General features: G+C 46.8%; 1 protein-coding gene across 1 annotated transcript in view; it reads right to left on the bottom strand.

Annotated features, from left to right (window-relative positions):
* The window catches only part of GRK5 (G protein-coupled receptor kinase 5), a 204,404-nt gene extending 185,311 nt beyond the window's left edge, over positions 1–19,093 (bottom strand). Inside the window, exon 1 of the mRNA XM_044240620.1 lies at positions 18,837–19,093. Within this exon, the coding sequence (XP_044096555.1) occupies positions 18,837–18,888 (52 nt within the window). The 5' untranslated portion in view covers positions 18,889–19,093. The remainder of the gene's footprint in view (positions 1–18,836) is intronic.
* Between the last annotated feature and the right edge of the window lie 4,029 nt (positions 19,094–23,122).

Below are 23,122 nucleotides of genomic sequence, written 5' to 3'. Positions count from 1 at the left end.
TAGGAAACCCTGACATGTTCCCCTAACACACAGAAAGTGGTGAGAAAACAGGAGGCTGGGAGAACAGAAGCAGATGGGAGAGAAGACGGAGATGCTAGAACTGCTCAAGTTCTGGGTGACGGGGCTTCTGAGGCCATCGGGGTGCCTGTACTTCCCACCCTTCCTTCACATGCAAGACACCCCAGTTTCCTCCCAGATGAGTTCTCATTTGCCTGTACTAGCTCAAACTGGATTGCTGTCATTTGCGACCAAGATTGCTGCTTAATTAATAGAGCTTCTTTTCTAGCTATGCTTTCTTTTGTGAAATGCCTCCTCATGGTCTTTGGACATTTCTCTATGGAGCATTTCCTCCTTTTGATTGATTTCTATGAGAGTATCTAATAGATTAAGGCAATTTTTCCAGTCTTGTCACCCAACTTTCAATTTTTGTTGTGATCATTTTTGTCAGAGATTCTTTTTTTTTTTTTGCATTGTCAACTATGTTAGCCTTTTTTCTTATAATTGTGCCTAGAAACTATACGAAATATTCACTTATACTTTCTTCTAGAATGTTTATAGTTTCTTTTTCTTTTCTTTTTTTTTTTTACAAATCTAAATCTTCAATTCTGTAATTTGTTTAGTTAGCATGGGGTAGGAATCCAACGTTATGTCTTCCCCAATGATTCATTAGCCCCTTATCTCAGCACAGTTCCTGAGTGAGCCATTCTTTCCCCTTTTATCTGAAATGCTTCTATAACTATAAACTAAATTTTTACCTACACTTGGGTCTATATCGACATTCTTTTTTTTTTTTTTAAAGATTTTATTTATTTATTTGACAGACAGAGATCACAAGTAGGCAGAGAGGCAGGCAGAGATAGAGGAGGAAGCAGGCTCCCTGCTGAGCAGAGAGCCCGATGCGGGACCTGATCCCAGGACCCTGAGATCATGACCTGAGCCGAAGGCAGCAGCTTAACCCACTGAGCCACCCAGGCGCCCCTATATCGACATTCTTTTATTTGTATTCTTCACTGGGTTTCTGTAATCATGAGGGCATTAACCCCATGTGATGATGACAGAGATACCACTTTTTGCCACATACGGCCGTAGAAAACCTAAGGGAAAGAGAACCGCCGATCTTCTCAGCAGCCCCCTCGACTGTAAAATATGTGTGGCCAGTCAAGACAAGGCGGACATCTAGACCAGACGTTGTGGGCAAATGAAGAAGTGGGTCAGGACTTGCCCGGAGTCTGCAAGAATGCTCAGCAGTGCCCACTCCCATTCTAACCCATTCTAACCCCATGGGGGACAGCAGTGTCCCCAGTCACAAGCTTTGAAAAGCAGGCAATGCTTATCAACCTCTAACGCCTTGCGGGATGTCTCCAAGTCCACATGGCCATATTGCTGTCACTCGTGCCTAGATGGAAAAGTCTCACATTTTCTCAACAATATTTGCTTATTGTTTTCTCTGGCCAGACAGAACACTGTGTATTTTTAAGTTTTCCAGGAAGACTGTTTATTAAGACAATACAGTAAAGAGCAATCAAACTGTTTATTTTTGACTTCTGATTTAATTTTCTTTTCTATAATCCACTAAAGAAAATACTAGAATCATGCATTTGCCTTTCTTAGATTGCAGGCATCAGTTAAATTAGCAGTAGTAGGGTTTTTTCCTGTTTGTTTCTATTACACATGTAACCCCTCCCAGCTCTAATTCTTTCCTTGGGGTAATTTTCATTTTAATGTGTAATGGCTGTTTTTCAAATTAACATCAAATCTTATTATGAAGCACCCACAGATGAATTACCATCAGTGGAAAATGCACCAGCAAATTCTCAGATCTGAAGTGAATAGAGCTCTAGAAATCACTTGGGCTTGACCTCTCAGAGAGGTCAAGCAATGTGCCAAAGCTCACACAGCATGTTGGTGGCACCTTCTTCCTTCCCCTTCAATCTCTTCATTAGAGGCATCAAGAGAGCTTTCAGGGGAACTGAAACATCTTGGCTCAGGACACCTAAGAGCAAGAGAAGATACCAATATTACCTCGAAAAGGAAGAAAGTAGGTGTCTTGACCCCACCTCAGGAAGAAATTATTTAATGGCTATGTCCTGGACCTTTGTAGATATGAGCAACACAATCTCCTCAGCTGGTAATAGATTCTGATCCTAGGCTGAATGTGTCAATTACTTGAACGTGATAGGCAAGGAAAGCACCGAGCTGGGAATCCAGAAGCCAGGGTTCTGGTTTCAATTTTAACGTGGGAAGCACAGTTGTCTTCTAATATTAGAAGGGCCCCAGGCGTTCTTTCTGTCCACAGGTCCTGTCCCCCTGCTATAATAAAATACCTTTCGGGATGCCTGGGTGGCTCAGTGGGTTAAGTGTCTGCCTTCATTTCATGTAATGATCCCAGAATCCCAAGACCAAGCCTTAGGGCTGGCTCCTTGCTCCACGGGGAGCCTGCTTCACCTCCCATCCTGCTCATGATCTCTTTTTCTTGCTCTCTCTCCCTCTCTCTCTCTCTCGCAAATAAATAAATAAGATCTTAAAAACAAAACAAAATAACTTTCTGCACTGTGTGGGGATAAAAAGGACCCCTGCCCCCAGCAAAGTGTGCTGCATTTATTCTAGATGCCTCCAAAGGGCAGAAGCAGGACTCACTGGCCCAGGCGTCCCTGGGCTTGACTGCAGATTTGGGTTTACCATCAGCATTTCTTGAGGCCCAAGGAGATAAAGGGAAAGAAAAAACCCAAGTCCCAGCCCTCTGGGAGGTTGCAATTTAGTGGGTAAAACAAGAAGCCTGTCTAATAAATATTTTTCTTACTTCAACAGTTCAAAATAGGAGGGGCCGCTTGAGAGAGAGTGTGAGTTCCCCAACCCTAGAAAGATTTGAGCAGAGGACAGAAACCAGATCCCAGGGAAGGTGCAGAGTCCTGTTTGGAGAGCCAGGTTGGAACAGAGGCTCAGCATCATCTCGGGAGAGACTCACAAAATCTTCAGAGCGGTGGTTCCCATGCCTGGCTTGGCTGATCCTCGGGAGTTTGTAAGATACAAATTCCTAGGGACTGCCCACGAGCTTCTGATTCAGATCATGGGCAGAGGTTTTTCTTATGGGCTGAATTATGTCCACCCCCCGCCCCCGCAAAAAAGATAGGTTGAAACCCTAACCTCAGCATTGACCTTATTTGGAAGGAGGGTCTTTACAGAGGTGATTAAGTGAAAATGAGGTCAGTTTCTAAGGTACATAAAGGCTGAATCCCTATGTTGTACACCTGAAACTAATATAATATTGTATGTCAACTACACCTCAATTTAAAAAAAAAAATTTGAGGGGCACCCGGGTGGCTCAGTGTGTTGAGCCCCTGCCTTTGGCTCTGGTCGTGATCTCAGGGTCCTGGGATCGAGCCCCGAGTCGGGCTCTCTGCTCAGCGGGGAGCCTGCTTCCTCCTCTCTCTCTGCCTGCCTCTCTGCCTACTTGTGATCTCTGTCTGTCAAATAAATAAATAAAATTTAAAATAATAATAATAATAATAAATAATTTGAAGTTAAAATGAGGTTATTAGGCTGGGCCCTAATCCAGTTTGACTGGTGTCTTCTAAAAAGGGGAAATTTGGACACAGAGGCAGGCAGGCACAGAGGGAAGACTTTGTGAAGGGAGATCGGGAGAAGACGACATCTAGAAGCCAAGGAACGCCTGAAGCTACCAGAAGGAAGGAGTGAGACCTGGAACAGATCCTTCCCTAGCACCTCCAGACGGAGTGTGGCCTATCCACAACTTGATTTTGGCTTCTGTCCTCCAGAACTGTGAGACAATAAATTTCTGTGGTTCTAAGTTGCCCATGGTATGGCACTTTGTCATCCTATTGGGAGCAAATGCAGCCTGAGAATTGGCATCAGAGCTGCCGAGCTGCCTCAGAGGACAGAGGACAGTCCTGGCCGGAGGCCTGGTCCTCTGCTGGAGACGGGCACCGCTCTCTGCCTGAGCTTCCTTTAGTCCCTCCATGCAGAAGAAAGGGGCTCACGGAGATGACAGTGAGTTCACTGCCACCATCAGACTCATCATTCAATTAACGGGCAGTTTTTCTCAGTTTGGTCCACTCTGCTGCTCCCAGGCAGCAGTGAGCACTGGAGTATGAGCCAACGATCCACAGATGCCTCCAGGAGGAAAATGCCACCCTCCCCTCCAACAGTTACAAAAATACTGAAGACCCAAGGCTTCGGACGCTGGCTTCACGCCAAGCTTCTCTTGGAGACAAAAAGGGGAGGCAGGGCCAGTGACTTGTTTTTGTATTAGACTGTTTTTACTTGTGCTTTTGATTCTCAAGGTAGGACTCCTAGAACCCTCGCCAGGTAAATCACATGCAAAACCTTCAGTCAAAGTAGCTACTAGAGGAAGAACCCAGAAAATTCCACAGAGGAGGACGCCATACTGGGTAAAAGGCCCGCAAGAGAGATTAAGGGGCCTCCCAAAGGGAGCACTTGTGACACCTTTGAGGGAATTCGGGAAGAGCCTGCCTACCCCCAGATACACTTACAGATCTACTGCCTCCATGAGCTAAAGTGTACTTCCCTGATGTTATGCAAGTCCACAAAGACCCCGGGAACGGATGCACTGGGTGAGCGCCAGAGGAGAAGGGAGAGAAGTAGGTCCTTGCTGTGCGCCCTTGGAAAATCACTTTACCTCTCTGAGCTTGATTTGTCTTTCACAAACCTAAAGAAAAAGATGGAGAAGGACTGGCCAAGTCTAGGCTGGGGGGATGATCAAAGGAAATAAATACCAGACCGGTTCACGAAGCTGTGGGCTTGTTATCAGAGTCCTATGTTCCCCGCCCAGCCCACAAATGCAAAACCCAGGGGCCAGGACACGGTCGTTGCCAAGGAAGTCTTTGACTGAACTTGATTTCCCTAATCCAAACTTTGAATACCACAGAAAAGATGACTGTATTCTCAGAGGTGAGGGGTATTACATCCCAAGGTTTTCAAAAACATCTTATCACACGTCCTCCTGTGTATTATGCTCCTTTCTCATAAGAAAATGTATTTGTACATCCCTAGGGCCACTTAACTCCACTTTATTTATTTATTTATTTGACAGAGAGCGAGATCACAAGTAGGCAGAGAGACAGACAGAGAGGAGGAAGCAGGCTCCCCGCGGAGCAGAGAACCTGATGTGGGGCTCGATCCCAGGACCCTGAGATCATGACCTGAGCCGAAGGCAGATGCTTTAACCCAATGAGCCACCCAGGAGCCCCTTCTTTTTTATTTATTTATTTATTTGACAGACAGAGATCACAAGTAGGCAGAGAGGCAGGCAGAGAGAGAGGAGGATCCACTTTAGAAATTATTATTATTTTTCCCAAAGTGGAGTGTGGGGTAGGGGGTGAGGAAACGCTATTAGGCAGGTACCACCACAGGGAAAAAAAAAAAAAAAAGCAAAAAACAAAACCTCAATCTTTAAATAAGTGTATCAAGATATTACACAATGTACAGGATACTCCCACACTGTTTACAATATATTTAAAAACTGTAACACTGAGAGACCTGGGGTGGCTTAGTAAGTTGAGCGGTTGAGCGACTGACTTGATCTCAGCTCAGGTCTTAATCTCAGGGCCATGAGTTCAAGCCCTGCATTGGGCTCCACGCTGGGCATGAAGCCTACTTAAGAAAAATAAACAAGGGCGCCTGGGTGGCTCAGTGGGTTGAACCTCTGCCTTCAGCTCAGGTCATGATCTCAGGGTCCTGGGATGGAGCCCCGCATCGGGCTCCCTGCTCAGCGGGGAGCCTACTTCCCCCAACCCCGTCAAATAAAGAAACAAAATCTTTTAATAAATAAACAAACAAACAAATAAGTAAACTGTAAGACCTAAATGGCCCACTGTAGGGGCTTGGTTAAATACACGATCAAACCAGGCCAAGACACAAATGGCAACCACAGACCCCTTTGGAACCGGATAACCCTCAGGGTTATGCCAGAAGACCCCCAGCATTTCACTGAAATGATACTTGGGTTTCCAAAGTGCTTCACAATTTTTTCCCAGCCCCCATCCATCTCACGGGGAACTAGACACACAGATGTGGGGAAGCCCTACAACATGTTGTTGCCTGAAAACAGCTGCAACCAGCATGTATACAGTCTGCCACTCGTGTAAACGGGCGAGTGTGCTCACACATGCAGAGACACAGAGATCAGGAAGAATGACCCCTAGATGGGGATGGTGACTACCCCTGAGAGGTAGGACTGGCAGCCGAGACACCTGGAAGGACAGAGATTTTTGACTTTCTTCTTGCTGATTTGCACTGCTCTTTGAACGCTTCTCTAGCAAACAGGTAGACTGTCTGGGGGAAATTTTTTTAGTCTTAAAAATGAGAGAAAATGACCCCTATTTAGCTGTGAGTCACAGCCGCGCACTGGATTCTTTTTCAAATGTCTCCTGTGTGTCAGTACAGATGTTCCCAATAGCTGGTAAAGCTGCGGAGGGCGACAGCTGGGGCGGAGCGTGGAGAGGGGTGGGTGCGGGGTCCGGGCTCTGGAGCTAGCAGAGGACCGTATGGTAAGTCACTCACCTCTCTGAGCCTCCAATTCTTCATCTACAAGAACGGGGGAGAGCAAAACACACTCACGGGAATACAAAGATCAACGAAAACCATGGACACAAAGGACTTTATCATTTTTAAGTGATTCTTTTAGAAAAAATGGGAGGGACTCCATTGTTCACCATTTCTCTTACCAGAACCTGCCACGTACACTGTAAGTGTACACTATATGCGGGATTTATGACTTTGGCAAGAGGCAGAAGCCAATCCAAGGCTGTTCCCATCAGAATTTTGCTTCTGGGGAGTCCCCGAGCTCTCCTACTGAGAGTGGGTATTCAGAGCACAAGGGCCCGCACCCTGGGCAAATGGAATTATGAGCAGACACACGTTCACTTCTAAACACCTGCCCAAGAAGAACCTGACTCTGAAATCCTTGACCCCCTCACGCTCACTCCCGAGATGTCTTCAAGCTGCCAAAGAGACGAGTGAAGAGACCAGACACGATGATATAAAACCATCAGCCACCCAGCAGTTACCAAAATGTAAGCCGAGACGTGGACTCGAAGCGTACCCAGAAACTAAGCCACACCTTCCTAACCCGTGCAACCACTGAGGAAATCAGGTTTGTCCTTCTTTAATTTATATTCTGTTATATGTTATAGAGAATTAAGCTTTAATTTTAAAAATCCCTCTAATTGGATACTACTGATGGGAAGACATCTGGGGCAAATATCTAGGCTCGGTGCATTCCATCCCAAGCAATGGTTAGTGGTCTGCAGAATGAGTGTGTGGCAAAATAACCAGTGGTTGCTAATTATTATATATCACAGGGTTTGGCTTCATCCATAAAGCCCCGTCACGCTGGCTTCTTCCTCTCCAGAGAGGATTACAGAATTGACTGTTTAGACATTTTTTTTTTCCTCCAACTTAACATACATTTTCCTTGTCTTAATTGGATCCAGCCTCTTTGGCCATAAGCAGAAAGGCAATTTTTCTATAACGATCGCATCCCTCGCATGGCAGGCCGACAGACTTTCCTAGGTCTGGAAGGATCGTTGGCTTCCTATTTTCTTTCCATTTGCTCAACCCCGTTCTAGTCGTGATGTGAAAAACATGTGAAGATTGTGTCCTAAGGTGCCTTCGATTTAGCCAAAAAAGGTATGACGTTACCGGCATGAGCCATCTCCTCCAACCCACACAGAGCCTCAGAATTCAGGAGAACTGTTTGCCCCAAATGTTTTGGTCTAATGCAAATATTTATTTCTTCCAAAACAAGTAAAACAAACCACTTCCAAATTGGGGATGGGGGTGGGGGAGTTTGCCAGACATTTTTCACAGTTAAGACAAACATTTGGGAAACATTTTCCAATTTGCCCTATACCCTTAGTTAATCTTTCTTAACCACATTGAATCATTTCCTAATTTACCATCTACTGTGACATCAAGGCCATCTCTTGAGGATCTTACTAACTTTCTCTGTTCTCCCCCTCTCCTCCACGTAACTTAGGTAAAACATCAGCCCGGCATGTCTTGAACACACTCGCCTCTGACAGGCACCCTCCCTAATCTGTGACTTAGAGACTTGGGGGTAGGGATGCACGGCAGCACCAGGCCTGAGAAAAGCTGGATCTTGAGACATCCTTTGCCAGTCAAGTGTGGAGCCCCATTCTCTGTCCCCACCCCACCGCCTAGTTTTCCTAGAGCTTGGAGTTCCTTCCCACAGATGTGATCTGAACATCCCCACAAGCTCTTCCTGAACGCATTAACAGACAACATTAAGATGAAGGAGAGCACGTTTCTGCACCAGCCCTCCCAAAGCTGTTTTTCCTGGGCCATTTGTTGACCTCTCCAGCTTGTTTTCATTTTACAAGTGGTGTAAAACCTTTGCCAAGACGGAATTCCATTTTCAAATGAGGTTTCACAAGACCTTTTATCAGATAGGCTGACCAATTACACTGGCTGGGTTCTCTCTGGCCTGTACTTGGGCAACCCTGTCCTTCACCCCTCTTCTCTTCTTGAAGTGGTGAAGTCTGGAGGCTCACCTTCTCTGCAGCAGCAGATCAACGGCTTGAGTTCCTGTCCCCTCACTACCAGGCAGTGACACCATGCTGCCTCCCCTCCAGCACCTCAGTTTTGACAGGGACCCCCAAGAAGAGACTCTCGGTTGGCAAAGATCCTCGAAAAGGAAAGCTGCTAAGTTAATGCATCCTGTAGACATACACACACACACACACACACACACACACACACACACGTTAATATGGCCTCTAAGTGCAAACATCTATAAACTTACCACTGAAAAATGGAAAGGGGTTAACACTGAGAATCCTTTCTGGGGGGAAAACACTGCTTCACACATTCTCTCTGAAACGGAGAGGGGGACCCCCTGCAATCGGGCAGAGGAATCACTCTGGTGGGTCCCCCCCCCTCCTCTCCCACCCTAGTCTGATTCTTTTGAATTCAGTGAAGAAAACTGCAACCATCTGGGCACACACCTAAGGTACCATCAGGCAGAGACGCCTCATGACAAGGGTTTCCCAGGGGGAGCAGGTATCCAAGGAAGGGCGGACAGGGGGCAGATGTGATCTGCACGTGCTAAGCTGATGCCAGCAGGAACTGGCCTGCCCGGAGCCCATCTATGGGCTCTGGCAAGGAAATGGAGGAACATGCTGCCAACGACATATCCCCACCACCACCCATCTGGTTTAATGCCCTGTCCCTCGGGGACAATTCTGAGGCTTCTCAAGATTCTCTCGGAGCCCTGCCAGGAGGAGATGCCAAGAGGCTGACCTTCTCTTTTGATGTGTCGGTATGTGAGAGGGATGGGGGAGACGATGCAGATGGAAGAACACCAGTAACGGGGCTACAGAAAGGACCAGAGCTGCCTTGCGTGCATGCGCACGCGCGCGCACACACACACACACACACACCCGCCAATCACAGATTCATTTGAGTTGATAAACAGTTCTACTTGTTTGGGTTTTGTATTTTTTTAAGATTTTATTTATCTATTTATTTGAGAAAGCATGAGCACGGGTGCTGGAGAGGAGCAGAGGGAAAGGGAGAAGCCGAGTCCCGACATGGGGCTCGATCCCAAGACCCAGGAATCAAGACCTGAGCCAAAGGCAGATACTTAAGGGACTGAGCCACCCAGGTGCCCCAACAGTTCTACTTTAAAATACAAACACCTAATGGGAGGATTCACCTACCAGTAGTCACTCACAACCTAGTAAGAATTACCACAACCAATGGCTCTCAAATTGGCATTGACCTGAAATTAGGATCCATGAGGACAATTATATTCCCATTACACCCCTTTCCCAGGAAATGGGACAGAGACCCTCTTTCTCTTCTGTAATTGCAACCTCATGGGCATTCACATTTAGAAACCATGCCACCCTGAGCGACAGGTTTGTTTTTTGGCTTACGTTACACGGGAGGAGAAAGATTTATTTTGGAACATTCAAGGACTCTGGAGGGTCGCTCTGCGAAAGTCCACAGTTCAAGTGACTTCCTTTCATCTCCGTCTCACTGAGAACCAGAGGAATCTCCATTCTAGCAAGTGGAGACCAGACAGTAGACCAACTGAGAAGATTGGAGGCAGTCAGCGTGCCCCCCTGGGCTCTGCCACTTCACAACATGGGAATCATCTTATCTGTTTATCTGAGTTTCTTTGGCTTTCTGCACATTCCCTGGAAGTTGTCCTTTGAGTTTCATTTCATTGCTGCCTTTTAAAAAAATACTGATACTCCACAGATTACAAATTCCTAGGGACCAAGCAGGCCCTGTGAAATTAGCCCAATTTATTACTGACTTCTGTCAGGAGGATGTTACCAGTTGATTCTTTGGCACAACTTCAAATAGAGTTCCTTGCTTCAGACACCGAAGAAGGGCAACTAACTATTTGAGTGTTTCAAATGCTTACGCCGCTTTCTAAGTGTGCTCTAACGGGGTTATCTTCAAAATCTTTTAAATCTCACAGGAAACAGTTTTTAAGGAGAAAGCATTTTAAAGTGGACACAAAGATGCTGTGTTTTTGACATCTCTCTTTATGATTTTATTTCAGTCTGTGCTGTTCAGAAGACATGGAAAGCCCATAAAATTGTTTTACCTGTTTTCACCCTCCTTTAAAACAACTTTCTGAAGTCCATAGAAAGAGTTGGGTTGTTTTTTGGGGGGTTTTTTTTGTTTTGTTTTTTTCCTTCCTTCCGTGGATCTACCATACATACAATGTTTTTTCTCAATAAAATGACTGTTTCAAAATATCCTCACATCAAGAGTTTCAAGAAAGAACACAGGGCTCTGTCCGTATCTATAATACACAGTTAATTTGAATCAGGAAAGTCGGTTGCTCAACCTAGGCAAATCTCCCAACAAGATATGAAAAAAAAGAAAAAATATGGCTGGCTCACCACCACCAGTATCTGTGAGTGTCCCTGAACTAAATTTGTCTCCAAAGTGACTCAGTCCTAATCCCTCATCCCCCAGCTCCCTCCCTGCCTCTGTCTCTTTCCCTCTCTCTTCTCCATACCCTCCCCATTTCTCCCTCTTCCCCTCCCTTACCTCCCCGCTGTTTTCATGTCAGAAGTTTAGGGGGTTAGCACCCTCTTCTTCAATTGAATGTGTAGAACTCTGAAGCAGCTATGTCCAAATGAACTTTCAGCTGTGCTGGGAATGTTCCTTATCTGTGCAGTCCCACAAGGGAGCCGCTGGCCACATGAGGCTCCTGCGCACTTGAAATGTGGTCAGCCTGCCTAAGGAACTGAATTTTTTCATTTTAATTCATTAAAATATAAAGAAGCACATGTAGCTAGTAGCTACCACTTTGGACAGCACACCGACTTAGAGGACAAGAGAGCTTTAACCCTTCCAGGTCATTCCAGGTGACAGGCTACATTCCTCAAATCCATCCCAACAAAAAGCCAGAAAGGAAGGCGCCCTCCACCACCTTCACTCCAGAACTGTGGCCCAGCAACCGCACCCAGGCCACAGCCCTAGAAAGACCTCCAGAGTTCCACCTGGAAGACACCCCCGGCACACCAGTTCTCCGCTTAGATCTTCTCATTTCCCCACCAAATGGTCTTCTTGCCCTTGTTTTTAGTGTTTTCCATCTGTAGGAGCTGACCATAATCAAACACAATGTCTTGGAAAATTAGCGGTTGTCTTCCACATTTCGGGCCTATCCCTCAAGTGTGACCTTTGGATTATCCTTAAATCCTATTTTTGGTCCCTCAGGCTATTTTCCAAGTTCTTGGAACAGCTAAGTCAATATGGTGACCTAGCGAAGCAGGTCACAGCACTGTCAACTTCAGCTTTTTGGGGGGAGGGGGAATCTAGTTCAACTCAAATCTGATTTACCAGTTTAAAAGCGTGAGATGATGATGCTGTTGACAGGCCCAAAGCCACCTGCAGCGGCACTTCTGTGAGGCTGACACCCTCCCACAGGGCCCTTCAACAGCCAGATGTTGAATGAATGAGTGAATGAATGAATGAATGAATGGTTCCACCCTTGTAAGAATCCCCAAAGACAATTTGAGAATGGTTTTCTCTAAACGAGGAACTGAGGAGGGGGATGTTATGGTCTAATTTTAGAGGTAACTGCCTTCTTTTTATTTTATCTTATTTTATTTTTTTATTTTTGTAAAGCTTCTATTTATATATTGAGAGAGAGAGAGCCGGAGCTAGAAGAGGGAGAGGGAGAAGTAGACTCCCCTACTGAGCAGGGAACCCAGCTCCAGGCTTGATCCCAGCACCCTGGGATCATGACCTGAGCCGAAGGCAGATGTTTAACTGACTGAGCCACCCAGATGCCGCAACGGCCTTCTTCTTAGAACACAGCATGATGGGTACAAAGTGGAGTGGATCCTCTAGTGTTTGGATGGTACCAAATGGAACATCATGGTCTTCACTCCAAAAAGACCAGTTTTAAGAAGTTTCATTTACTGATTAAAATTTTTGCAATCTTTAGGATATTTTTAAATAAAAATTTTCACTGAAGTAATACAGAATGTGGGTTGTTTTTTTTTTTTTAAGATTTGTGTTTTATCTATTTGACAGAGAAAGAGAGACGGTGAGAGAGGGAACACAAGCAGGGGGAGTGGGAGAGGGAGAAGCAGGCTTCCCGTTGAGCAGGGAGCCTGATGGGGGGGTGGGGCTCGATCCCAGGACCCTGGAATGATGACCTGAGCCAAAGGCAGACACTTAACGACTGAGCCACCACCCCCAGAATGTTTTAAAGTAGCAATCACTCCTACTATCTAAGCCTGTACAATCCATTTTAATCATTTTAAAATCACATCTTAAAACGCTTTTTCTTCACTATTCTATTTTGGTGTGAGGTGTGGGGGTGGGGGGAGCAGGACCGGAGAAACTCTTCTTGGTTGGTTTCTTTCTTTCTTTCTTTCCTTCTTTCTTCCTCTTAAGATTTATTTACTTGAGAGAGAGAGCAGGAGTCGGGGAGAGGCAGAGAGAGAGACTTTCCAGAAGACTCCCCACTGAGTACAGAGCCTGATGAGGGGCTCCACCCCATGACCCTGAGATCATGACCTGAGCAGAAACCAAAGGTCGGAAGCTTAACGGACTAAGCCCCCCAGGCGCGCCTCCTGATTTCCTTTTCTTTGGGGTCACCTGTCTGTGGTCACTGTCTATGGTGCTCTCAAGTTTCTGCTCAGTTGCATGGTCGACTGTGGTTAATATACTTTTCTAACCATAAGACGGTTTTTATTTCAAAAAAAAGTCTAAATATTATAATGCTTTACCTTGAGCCACAAATATCTCGGCAACAAATATGAACTTTAAATACTGCCCACAGGGGTGCCTGGGTGGCAACAATCAGCTAAGCGTCGGACTCTTGATCTCAGCTCAGGTCTTGATCTCAGGTCCTGAGTTCAAGCCCCATTTCAGGCTGCACGCTGGGCATGGAGCCTACTTAAAAAATTTAAAAAAACAGGGGCGCCTGGGTGGCTCAAAGGGTTGAGCCTCTGCCTTCAGCTCAGGTCATGATTCCAGGATTCTGGGATCAAGCCCCGCATGGGTCTCTCTGCTCGGCAGGGAGCCTGCTTCCCCCTCTCTCTCTGCCTGCTGTTCTGCCTACTTGTGATCCCTCTCTCTCTGTGTCAAATAAATAAATAAAATCTTCTAAAAAGTTTTAAAAATAAATTAAAATAAAAACAAATACTGCCAACAGTCCTGGATGGTTTCCCAAGAACACTGGAAGTTCCCAGATATGGACTGAATAGCCCTTGGTAAAGGTAGATTTGGACGTATATTGGGCTCTTCCCTGAATCCTCTTAGACATTACTGAAGTCTTCAGCCCAGACCCAAAGGCTATCATTTACCAAGCCACGACAAGAGCTACAGCTTCCGAAGACATCATTTAAACAAGGATTAGTTTGGGCACTGGAAGAGTTTGGGCACTTTGGAGTTTAGAATCTGACAAGCAGCAGCTAAGCTACTGAAAGAGAAGAGTCTTGTGGGCATTGATCTGACGATTTTTAAAACAGGCCGCTGGATTAATTAAAATCATCACTTGAAATCTTTCTGAAAGAGAGCAAGCCATTCTGAAAACACTGCTTTTGTTTTCTCTACCTCAAAGTCATCAGTACTGAAAAGACACTTGGAAAAAATAAAACGCAGGTTTCGTTTAAGGGCATTGTACTTAACAGGGCAGGCAGTTTCCTGCCAGGGGTGAACCCTGCAGCTCTCAGCTCAGTAAGATTGAAGAGAGAAGCCCCAGGGAGGACCAAGTATGCCTGCCTGCCGGTGACAGTGAGGAAGGAGTCGGTAAGTTTCAGAGACATTCCAGTGTTCTCATAATGAAAGACACTAACATGTCGGTTTCATCATCATGAACCAGGGGTACGAGGGAGAGGGAAGGGAACACGGGCTTCCAGCCGTGTGATGGAATACTGAGTCGGTCCTGGCAGAGGCTGCCCTTCACCAGCTGGAGGTAGGTTCCCACCCCCCTTCCACCATCCCTAACCTCTGCCGGCAACAGCTTCACCAGGCCCCTAATCTTGATCATCAGGAAGATCCAGGCCAACAAGCCACAGAGTTCTCTGAGAGAAAAGTTCCTATACATTCTGCTTCTCGGAAATCGGGACCAATGGCAAAGTCATTACATTTCTGACTTCTGGCTTCCTGGGCTCAGTGCCTGCTAGGATCATGCTCAAGAAAATGTGATCAGTACTCCCTCTGTCATCGTTATTGATCAGATATGGCTATGGCTGGCCTGTGAAGAAAGGTGAGCCCTTGCAAAACTGTTTCTTCACCACCGTTCACTCAAGAGTGAGGCAAGCCATCTAGAATATGAGAAAAACATAAAAACCTTTACTGCAACAATAAAACCAGAAAGAAACACACAAAAGACACTCTGCAAACACTCTTTCTCCCTCTTATTTCGACACCAGGTTGCTTGCCAGTTTTCTGAGATTCTAAAATGTAAATAGATAGATAGTCTGGGTCTCTTTTCATTAAATGCTTAATCACTAAGCTCATTTCCATAAATTGGCATGAATTCAGTCTCATATTCTTTTTTTTTTCTTAACCACTTTTTAGAAAAGTAATCTAAAATTTCTAAGAATGAACAAGTCATGAGACTTTTCTCATAAGACCAGGACAAACAGCCCACAAGGTACATTTGGGAGGTTTAATATTCTGAACTTAGATTATCAGATCTATCTTTTCTTATTTCAAAACAACTTTCATAGGGGCGCCTGGGTGGCTCAGTGGGTTAAGCCGCTGCCTTCGGCTCAGGTCATGATCTCAGGGTCCTGGGATCGAGTCCCGCATCGGGCTCTCTGCTCAGCAGGGAGCCTGCTTCCCTCTCTCTCTCTGCCTGCCTCTCCATCTACTTGTGATTTCTCTCTGTTAAATAAATAAAATCTTTAAAAAAAAAAAAAAAAACAACTTTCATAGGGGCGTCTGGGTGGCTCAGTGGGTTAAAGCCTCTGCCTTCGGCTCAGGTCATGATCCCAGAGTCCTTGGATCGAGCCCCGCATGGGTCTCTGTGCTCTGTGGGAAGCCTGCTTCCTCCTCTCTCTCTGCCTGCCTCTCTGCCTACTTGTGATCTCTGTCAAATAAATAAATAAAATCTTTAAAAAAAAAAAAACTTTCAGAAAGGTGTGATTTGTTTGCTATGTTTTATAATTACTTACAATGCCTCATTTTACTCTAAACCACTTACAGATTTCCTATGTTTTTGATATATTCATGTTTTCCCTTTATACATATTATGGTAAGAATCTGAATTTACGGTGAACTAAGAAGCCATTTGCCTTTAAGAATGCATAACAATAATGAGAGATAGAATTACCCACCAACATGGACAATTACAATTTCCTTTACAGCAGTTGCAAAGTGCATCTGTCTTTCTTCAAGGCCTGTTTCTCTATTGTTCGGGACAAATGTGACTTTTACTTGAAAGCCACATTTTAAATTGTTTACAGTGTATTTTGTTAAGTGAAGTAAATTAAATTTCACATATGGCCATTATATTTCTCATCTGTGACCTTTCATAAGAGCCTTCACGTAAAAAGGGCTTTTAAACATTCTAAACAACTCAGATTATTAAGTATACTATAAATTTTACATTCGATGTTTAACTAAACTGACTGAAATTTTCATTTCCAAATATCTGGATAATGGGATTGGGGGGGTTCCTTAATTTAAAAGAATGACTTCAAGAATATGATAACTGAAAAGAGAAAAATAAATTGATTTTATTTCTAAAATCTTCCATACTAACTAGAATACAGGTGCTCAAAGATTTAATAAAGACCCAAAAGAAGAAAGTGGAAGCACATAAAATCGGGGATTCTCTTTAAATGTAAGAAAAGAAGATGGAGAGAAATGCAAATTCAGAAAATGAAGTGTCAATGTCAGTGATTAATTTTTCTCATTCATGTCTCTCCCTTTCCTTACAGACAAGGACCTCTCCATTTCAAAGGCATGAAGCTATTTTCTCACCATGCGATGATTCCCAAACTCTCCAACAGAAACTGAAAAGACTTTCAAAGGCAAAGGAAGCGAAAGGCACATTTTCCAGCACTTTTGATCACTGTAATTCAGTCATTCCATAGATGCTTCCAGCCTGTAGTTCTCTTCCCTAAAGTTCTGAGAAAAACAATTTGTTAGCCTGCCAAACAAAAATATCAGGCAGTGAAAAAAAAAAAAAGAAAGAAAGAAAGAAAGAGAGGAAAAACTAGAGAGACCGATTTTGGGAGAGAAAATTGACAACACTTTGCCAACTCCAAGCAAAACATTTTAAAAGAAGCAACTAGGGGCGCCTGGGTGGCTCAATGGGTTAAGCCTCTGCCTTAGGCTCAGGTCATGATCTCAGGGTCCTGGGATCAAACTCTGCTCAGCAGGGAGCCTGCTTCCTCCTCTCTCTCTCTGCCTGCCTCTCTGCCTACTTGTGATCTCTCTCTCTCTCTCTCTGTCAAATAAATAAATAAAATTTTTTTAAAAAATAATAAAAGCAGCAACCAAAGGCTGAGGGAAGAAAACACCCAGGAGAACGAACGTATAGAGCATAGATCTAGGGAACAGGATTCCTCCTTAAAGGAGTAATCAGTGAAACTTGAAAAGCCTCAGCACTATCATATCCAGTGATTTCCCAAGAAATAATTTCAGAATGGAGGGAGGGTGGAAAACTTTCCCAGCCCCCAATCCCTAAGATGTACAGCCATGTCCCACCACTAGGTGGCGGTTGCAGCGGCGGCGAGAGCGGGGGCTGTTTTCTCCGCTTCTTTCCCTCCCGGACGCACAGCCCTGTCCAGGGGAGAGTCCACTCGTCCCCACCTTGATCCAGTTCGCTAAAACGGCAGGTTCGGTAGAAAGAAAGAAGCTCAGGCCTTAGAAACCTGAAGTCCTCAAATAACAGCCACTCCTACAAATCTGTTCACATCAAAGCTGAGCAAGGGAGGGGGGACGGACCAGCATATTTTAAACTCTGCTGGGGTTTTCAAAGCAAACCTTCCAGGAGGCTTTAGAGCGACAAGTGACGACAAAATCACGACGTGAACGCTGGTTTGAGTTACTGGGCCGCGCATCACCCACCGGCACAGCGTGTACATAGCCACAAGGGGATGGAATTGCCTGGGTAAACATGAATCGTTTTATTGCTAGCCAGAAATTCTTCCTTCATTCATCAAGTGGGTGAATGAAAATATTAAGTAGGTAAGGCATTTTCGTGGACTGCTCCCTGAGTAGCCCTCTGAAGTCAAGACCTTACTTAGGCTGCCTTCTACCTTGGGTGTCAAAGAAAGCCTCCTCCCATGAAAGGGAAAAACCACTTCCCCTTTTTGTAAAACGGCTGCACGCCAGAGCTCAAATCTTGGCAAAAGAGATGTTACATAAATTCCAGGTGTTCCTAAATATGTATGTTTACACGCAATCATTTTAGGAAGCATCTAAGTTTCTGGGCCACTTTTCTTTTCTTTCTCTCGCTCTCTTTTTTTCCGTCTCATGTAAGAGTTAAAATGTGTGTTTACAGCTTTGACTTAGGCTCTTACCCACTTCGTTTTGACGATATTTCCTGCCAGCTAAACGCAGGAAATCTAATAATTAGCACCCAAAACGCATCTAAGCACCCAGCACACTTACCTTTCTTTTCTTAACTGAACCGAGATCAGACAGTTCAGTTATCTCTTCCTCCCATCACCAAAGTGGGGGGGGGGGCCAACTCTGAAATTCTGAATTATTTTCTAGGTAATTTGTACAGCCATATATCCCGTAATTCTATGAACGGGCTAATTCCTTAACATCTTACTTTGCCTTTAAAAGGCTTCCTTCCACACGACGGGATTTCCCTAAGAAACATTCCCAGCGGATGGTTTCCAGCAATAGCCTATATCAACTCAGCCTGCGCAAGCAAAGACTTGGCTTCTGCTAATTCCACCCCCCACACACACACCCGCCCCAACACACACACCGATTCACACTCACAGAACCATCCCGGGCCGACTCGAAAAGCTATTTTGTTTGCATGTTTGCCCATCTCTTCCTGAATGAATGCTTTTCCAACTGACCTTTCAACAGCTGCCGAGATGGCAGGGTCTGTAAGGTTAGAGCCGGAAACTAAGGGAGATTTTAGCATCTTAATCCCTGCAACCTCGACCTTTCTGCTTCTCTACCCGAGTCCATATTCTCGGAGCCCAAGGGCAGGACCCCTGAAGCGTTTGCAGAGCAGCCCTCCGAGGTGTCCTGCTCGCGACCAACTCACTGCGGGCATCCTGCACACGCACAGCCCCAGCCTACCCGCCGCCCGCCGCCCGCACCCTGGCCCGCGGCGAATACGCCAGGCACGCACCAGCCCTGCCTCTTACCTTCCCTGGCTTTCAGCAAGACCGTGTTGGCCACGATGTTTTCCAGCTCCATTGACAGTCGGCGGTCAGCGAGGGAGCCTGCCGGCGGGGCTGTCAGCTGCTGGGGGTGCTGCCGCCGCTGCTGCCGCTGCTCGGGCTGCCGCCGCTGCTGCCGGAGCCGGGAGCCGGGAGCGAGCAGCCCGCCTTGCCTACCGCATTATTCCTGCTCTTATCCCTCGGAGTTTTCCCCCTCTGCAAAGAGGAGCCGCCGCCGCCGCTTCTTCCTCCCTCTGTGTCCCCCCTCCCCCCTCCCTCAAGAGTCTCCCCCCCACCCCCCACCCTCCGCGTTTCTCTGTCACTCCATTCTCCACCCCTCCGGCTCCCTCCGATGCTTTAATGCTTCGGATGCTTCTGCCTCCCCTCCGTCCCTCCCGGGGGTGTGGTACTAGCAGGCTCGGGTGGTCGCACTGCGCAGGCGCCAGGCGGGCCGCGCCTCCTGCCTCGGCGATCGTGGCGCGGGGCCTGCTGGGACTTGTAGTCTTGCGGGCGCGCCGCCCGAGCCGGAGTGGCGCGCGGGCTTCCTGAGTCGGAAACCTGCCCGGGGACTTGCACCCAGACTGAAAGCGCACGTGGCCCGGGGAGGCTAGGGGTAGCCCGGGGAGGCCCGGGCTGCTAGGGGCAGCGGGCGAATCAAAGGCGGCCCGGCCGAGCCGCAGCCCCCAGTCCCGGGGCCAGGCTCCCTCTGGCCCGTTTCCCGCCTTGCCGAGAGCGGGGAAAGCGAAGTCCACAGGCCACGGCGGCGGCGGGCGAAGCGCCGCGTTCCGGCAGGAGCCGGTGCGGGTCCTGGCAGCCCCTCAGGGCGTGCTCGAGTGGGAGGAAGGTCAGCCCGGGGGGGCTGCGCACGCTGAGGCCGGCCCGTGTGCGCCGTCTCACACGCACACGCGCCGGGACGCGGACAAAGGTGTACTTTGTTTCCTCCGAGGGCGCGAAGGGGTCTGCGAGTCGGCGGCCACCCCGCGCTGGTGGCTGCGCGGTCCGAGCGCCCCCTGGTGGCCGCGGGGACGGCTGCGCGGCGGCGGGTCCACGCGGACCGCGCCCCCCTGGGCTCGGGACCGCCCCCGCGCGCCTGGCGGGCACTCGGGGGATCTGGGCGTGGGAAGCGGCTCGTTCAGCTAATAAAGTGCCTTCCGGCAAGGGGGGCCCGTGAATTCACGACCCTCATTACAGTCAAATATTACGCGTTAGAAGAAGGTACCGGAATCGCCCGGGTCGGCCGTGGAGAGCGGTAATGAGTAACCACGCGGAGCCCTTGTTGGAAAGACGCTTTCAAATGACGGGTTTATTTATCTTGGGGCTCTGAGCGCTTCTCCGCGCTATGCTCAGAACGTGAGATTTCAGAACTATTCCGCCTCTCTTGCTTTCTTTGAAGGTCCCACTCCTGGGAAATGGGCCCTCGGTCCCCCGAGGTCTGCGAGGCCTACGGGAGGTGGGGGAGGGGCGGCTGGCCCCAAGGAACAATGAGGCCTTTGCCTCCTCTGCATCCTGCGGGCCGGATATCCGCTCAGAAGCGGCTCTGGGCCCTCTGCTAAAAAGGAGGAAACCTTCTGTCCCCAGGGCTGCCAGGAAGTGCCAGGGAGGTGCTGGGAGAAACGGAGAACAATTACTACACATGGGAGAATGTGCAGAAATTAATACTTTCGAAGCCTTGGAAACCAGAATGGGCGCAGATTTTAACAGCACAGAATTTTCTTGTTCCTGATGCCATATACTCACCACCGCCGCCGCCGCCACTTCTGGTGTGTGGATTTGAGTCAGTGGGTCTCCCTAGGCCTGACTTATCCCGTCTGCAGAGCTGGGACAATCACAGTTTGCCTGCAGATGACTTTTTAGGAATCTTCCACTCCAGGAATTACTGTCCTGAGCAACCCAGGCTTCGTCTTGACTATATATGCACCCGGAGCCCTAACTTATAACGATAGGGTATTTCTCAGAGAGAATCCTAGAGCTGGCAGCATATCAGAGCTCCCTAACTACAATGGTCACTTGCTATTTAACCGGGAGCCTAAGGCCTGCTGTAACCCAAAGTTTTTGTGGCTAACATAAAAGCAAAACAAAACTAAAGCTGAATGCCTTTTAGGTGGTATGTGCCTTGTGGCAGCCTTCCTAAACTTTATGTACATATAGATTACCTGGGGATCTTGTTAAAAGGCAGATTCTGTTCCACGAGGTGGGTCCTGAGATTGTGCTGTTTCTAACAAACACCAAGGTTCTGTCAATCCTGAAGGTCAGTGGACCACACTTTTGAGTAGTGAAGGTCTACAGTTAGCCATAACTCCCCACCACTCTATGATCTCTCTCCCAGCCCAAGTCCCCAGTGATTGCCTAAGTTTACCTAATTGACCTCTACAAATTTTGAGTTTGCAACTCTGGAAAATCTGGCCTGTCCACCTGATTTTACAGATCTGAAGCAGACTCAGGGAGAGTAAGTGCGTTCTGCATGGTCATTCAGCAAGTGAAAACCTATCTACTTTCTCAGCTACATGGTGATACAACCTGCCTACAAAATAAATGGTTGTATTTCAAGTATCTGTGCCTCTGTGAGGAAACTAGGACATTCCAATGGGAGAATAGAATGATAAGGGCTAGATTTACTGGATCCAACTGTGGGCCAGGCCCTGTGCTGAGTGCTTTACATGGACTATTTCATGGAACACAACATCCGGATGAGGTAGAGAACAGAGCCCTGCTTCACAGAGAGTCATCAGGTTAGAAGAGGTTTTAGAAATTGCCTAAGGTCACACAATGAAGAAGTAGAAGACGTGGGATTTGAACCTAGTAGTCTGACTCAGAGTCTATGCACTTAATTTCTGGCTAGCTCAGGCTAGCCAGCAGAACTTGGCTGCAATTGTCCTGTTAGGCTGCCAGAGTGAACTTAAATTGTAAGAAAGCAAAGCAGGCAGTTGGCTAAGTGATTAAGACTTAAGGGGGTTTTCCATTGCACCAGTATAGCCTCCTATAATTCTACCACTAAAGCTTCATTCCTTTCAATTAACTGCATTAACAACAGCAGTCCTCTAGAGAAATGGGTTTGATTCAAGAAAGAGCAGGCTATTAAATATCAATAGGTAAGTTAGAGCATCTTGCTGGCTGAAAGCAAGAATGCAAATCCAAATGAAAAAGGGGGTGAGTTTGAGAGGGATGGGAATATGTCAAACACTGACTTCCAGATCCACTCGGAATCCGCTGAACCAAAAATGCAAAAAAAAAGAACCAGGGAGTCTGACTCTTCTGTTGGCACCTGCATTGCACGGATAAAGCTGATCGGTCAGAGTTTTTTTTTTTTTTTTTTTTTTAAGATTTTATTTATTTATTTGACAGAGATCACAAGTAGGCAGAGAGGCAGGCGGGGGGTGGGGGGGTGGTGGCAGGCTCCCTGCTGAGCAGAGAGCCTGATTCGGGGCTTGATCCCAGGACCCTGAGATCATGACTTGAGCAGAGGCTTAACACACTGAACCACCCAGGCGGCCCCTAAAATATAGATTGCTTTTGCCTGAATAATCAAACTGGCCTTCTGAATAAGCACTGGATCTGGAGATTTCAACCCTTTCCTGGCCACACAGTTTTCTAATCAGCAGGAAACAGCCGGAGACAGTGCTCTCATTCTCCTGTTTATTCTTTCCTTCTTCAGCGGTTACCTTCACGGGCCAAGCACTGCAGGGAATACAAGGGCGAGTGGAGAACTCCCCACGGGCAAGGAAAGCAAACTAGAAGACAAACTACCGAGATGAAATGCAATAAGGACCATTTTGGACACATACACCAGGGCTTTGGAAACAAAGAGGAGGAGTGATTTCAGGCACCTGGAAGGTTCCAAGAGAGGAGAAATGAGAGCTGTAGGTGGGATTGGAAGTATGAAGTTCCCAGTTACATTCCCTCCTGAGAAGGCCCCTCATTGATAGTCCCAGTGGTCACCACCAAATATGACATTAAAAGATTTGCCATGCTGTAGACCACCAATTGTTCTTCTATTAATATTTTTCTTTAAAAGCAAATCACTTAAAAAAAACTTTATTCATCCTAACCAATAATATTTGTGAAATGGGGGTAGTAGTAGAAATATCACAGTTAGGATACAAGTTATCCCCAAGCAACACGTGGGGCCTTAGCAGCCCTTGTTTTCACGATGAACCAGGTGATCTTCATAAATCTGGGAGGCTTCACCCTGGTGTTGTCAGATGACTACGACCGCGAGACATCTGAACACCTACCTGCTGGGTTCTGATGCAAGTTCAGAAAAGCTTCTTGCC

The sequence above is a fragment of the Neovison vison genome, chromosome 2, assembly GCF_020171115.1.
Source record: "Neovison vison isolate M4711 chromosome 2, ASM_NN_V1, whole genome shotgun sequence".
Taxonomy (NCBI): domain Eukaryota; kingdom Metazoa; phylum Chordata; class Mammalia; order Carnivora; family Mustelidae; genus Neogale; species Neogale vison.
Note: the sequence above shows the minus strand (reverse complement) of the source record. Positions and strands in the feature narration are given on the sequence as shown.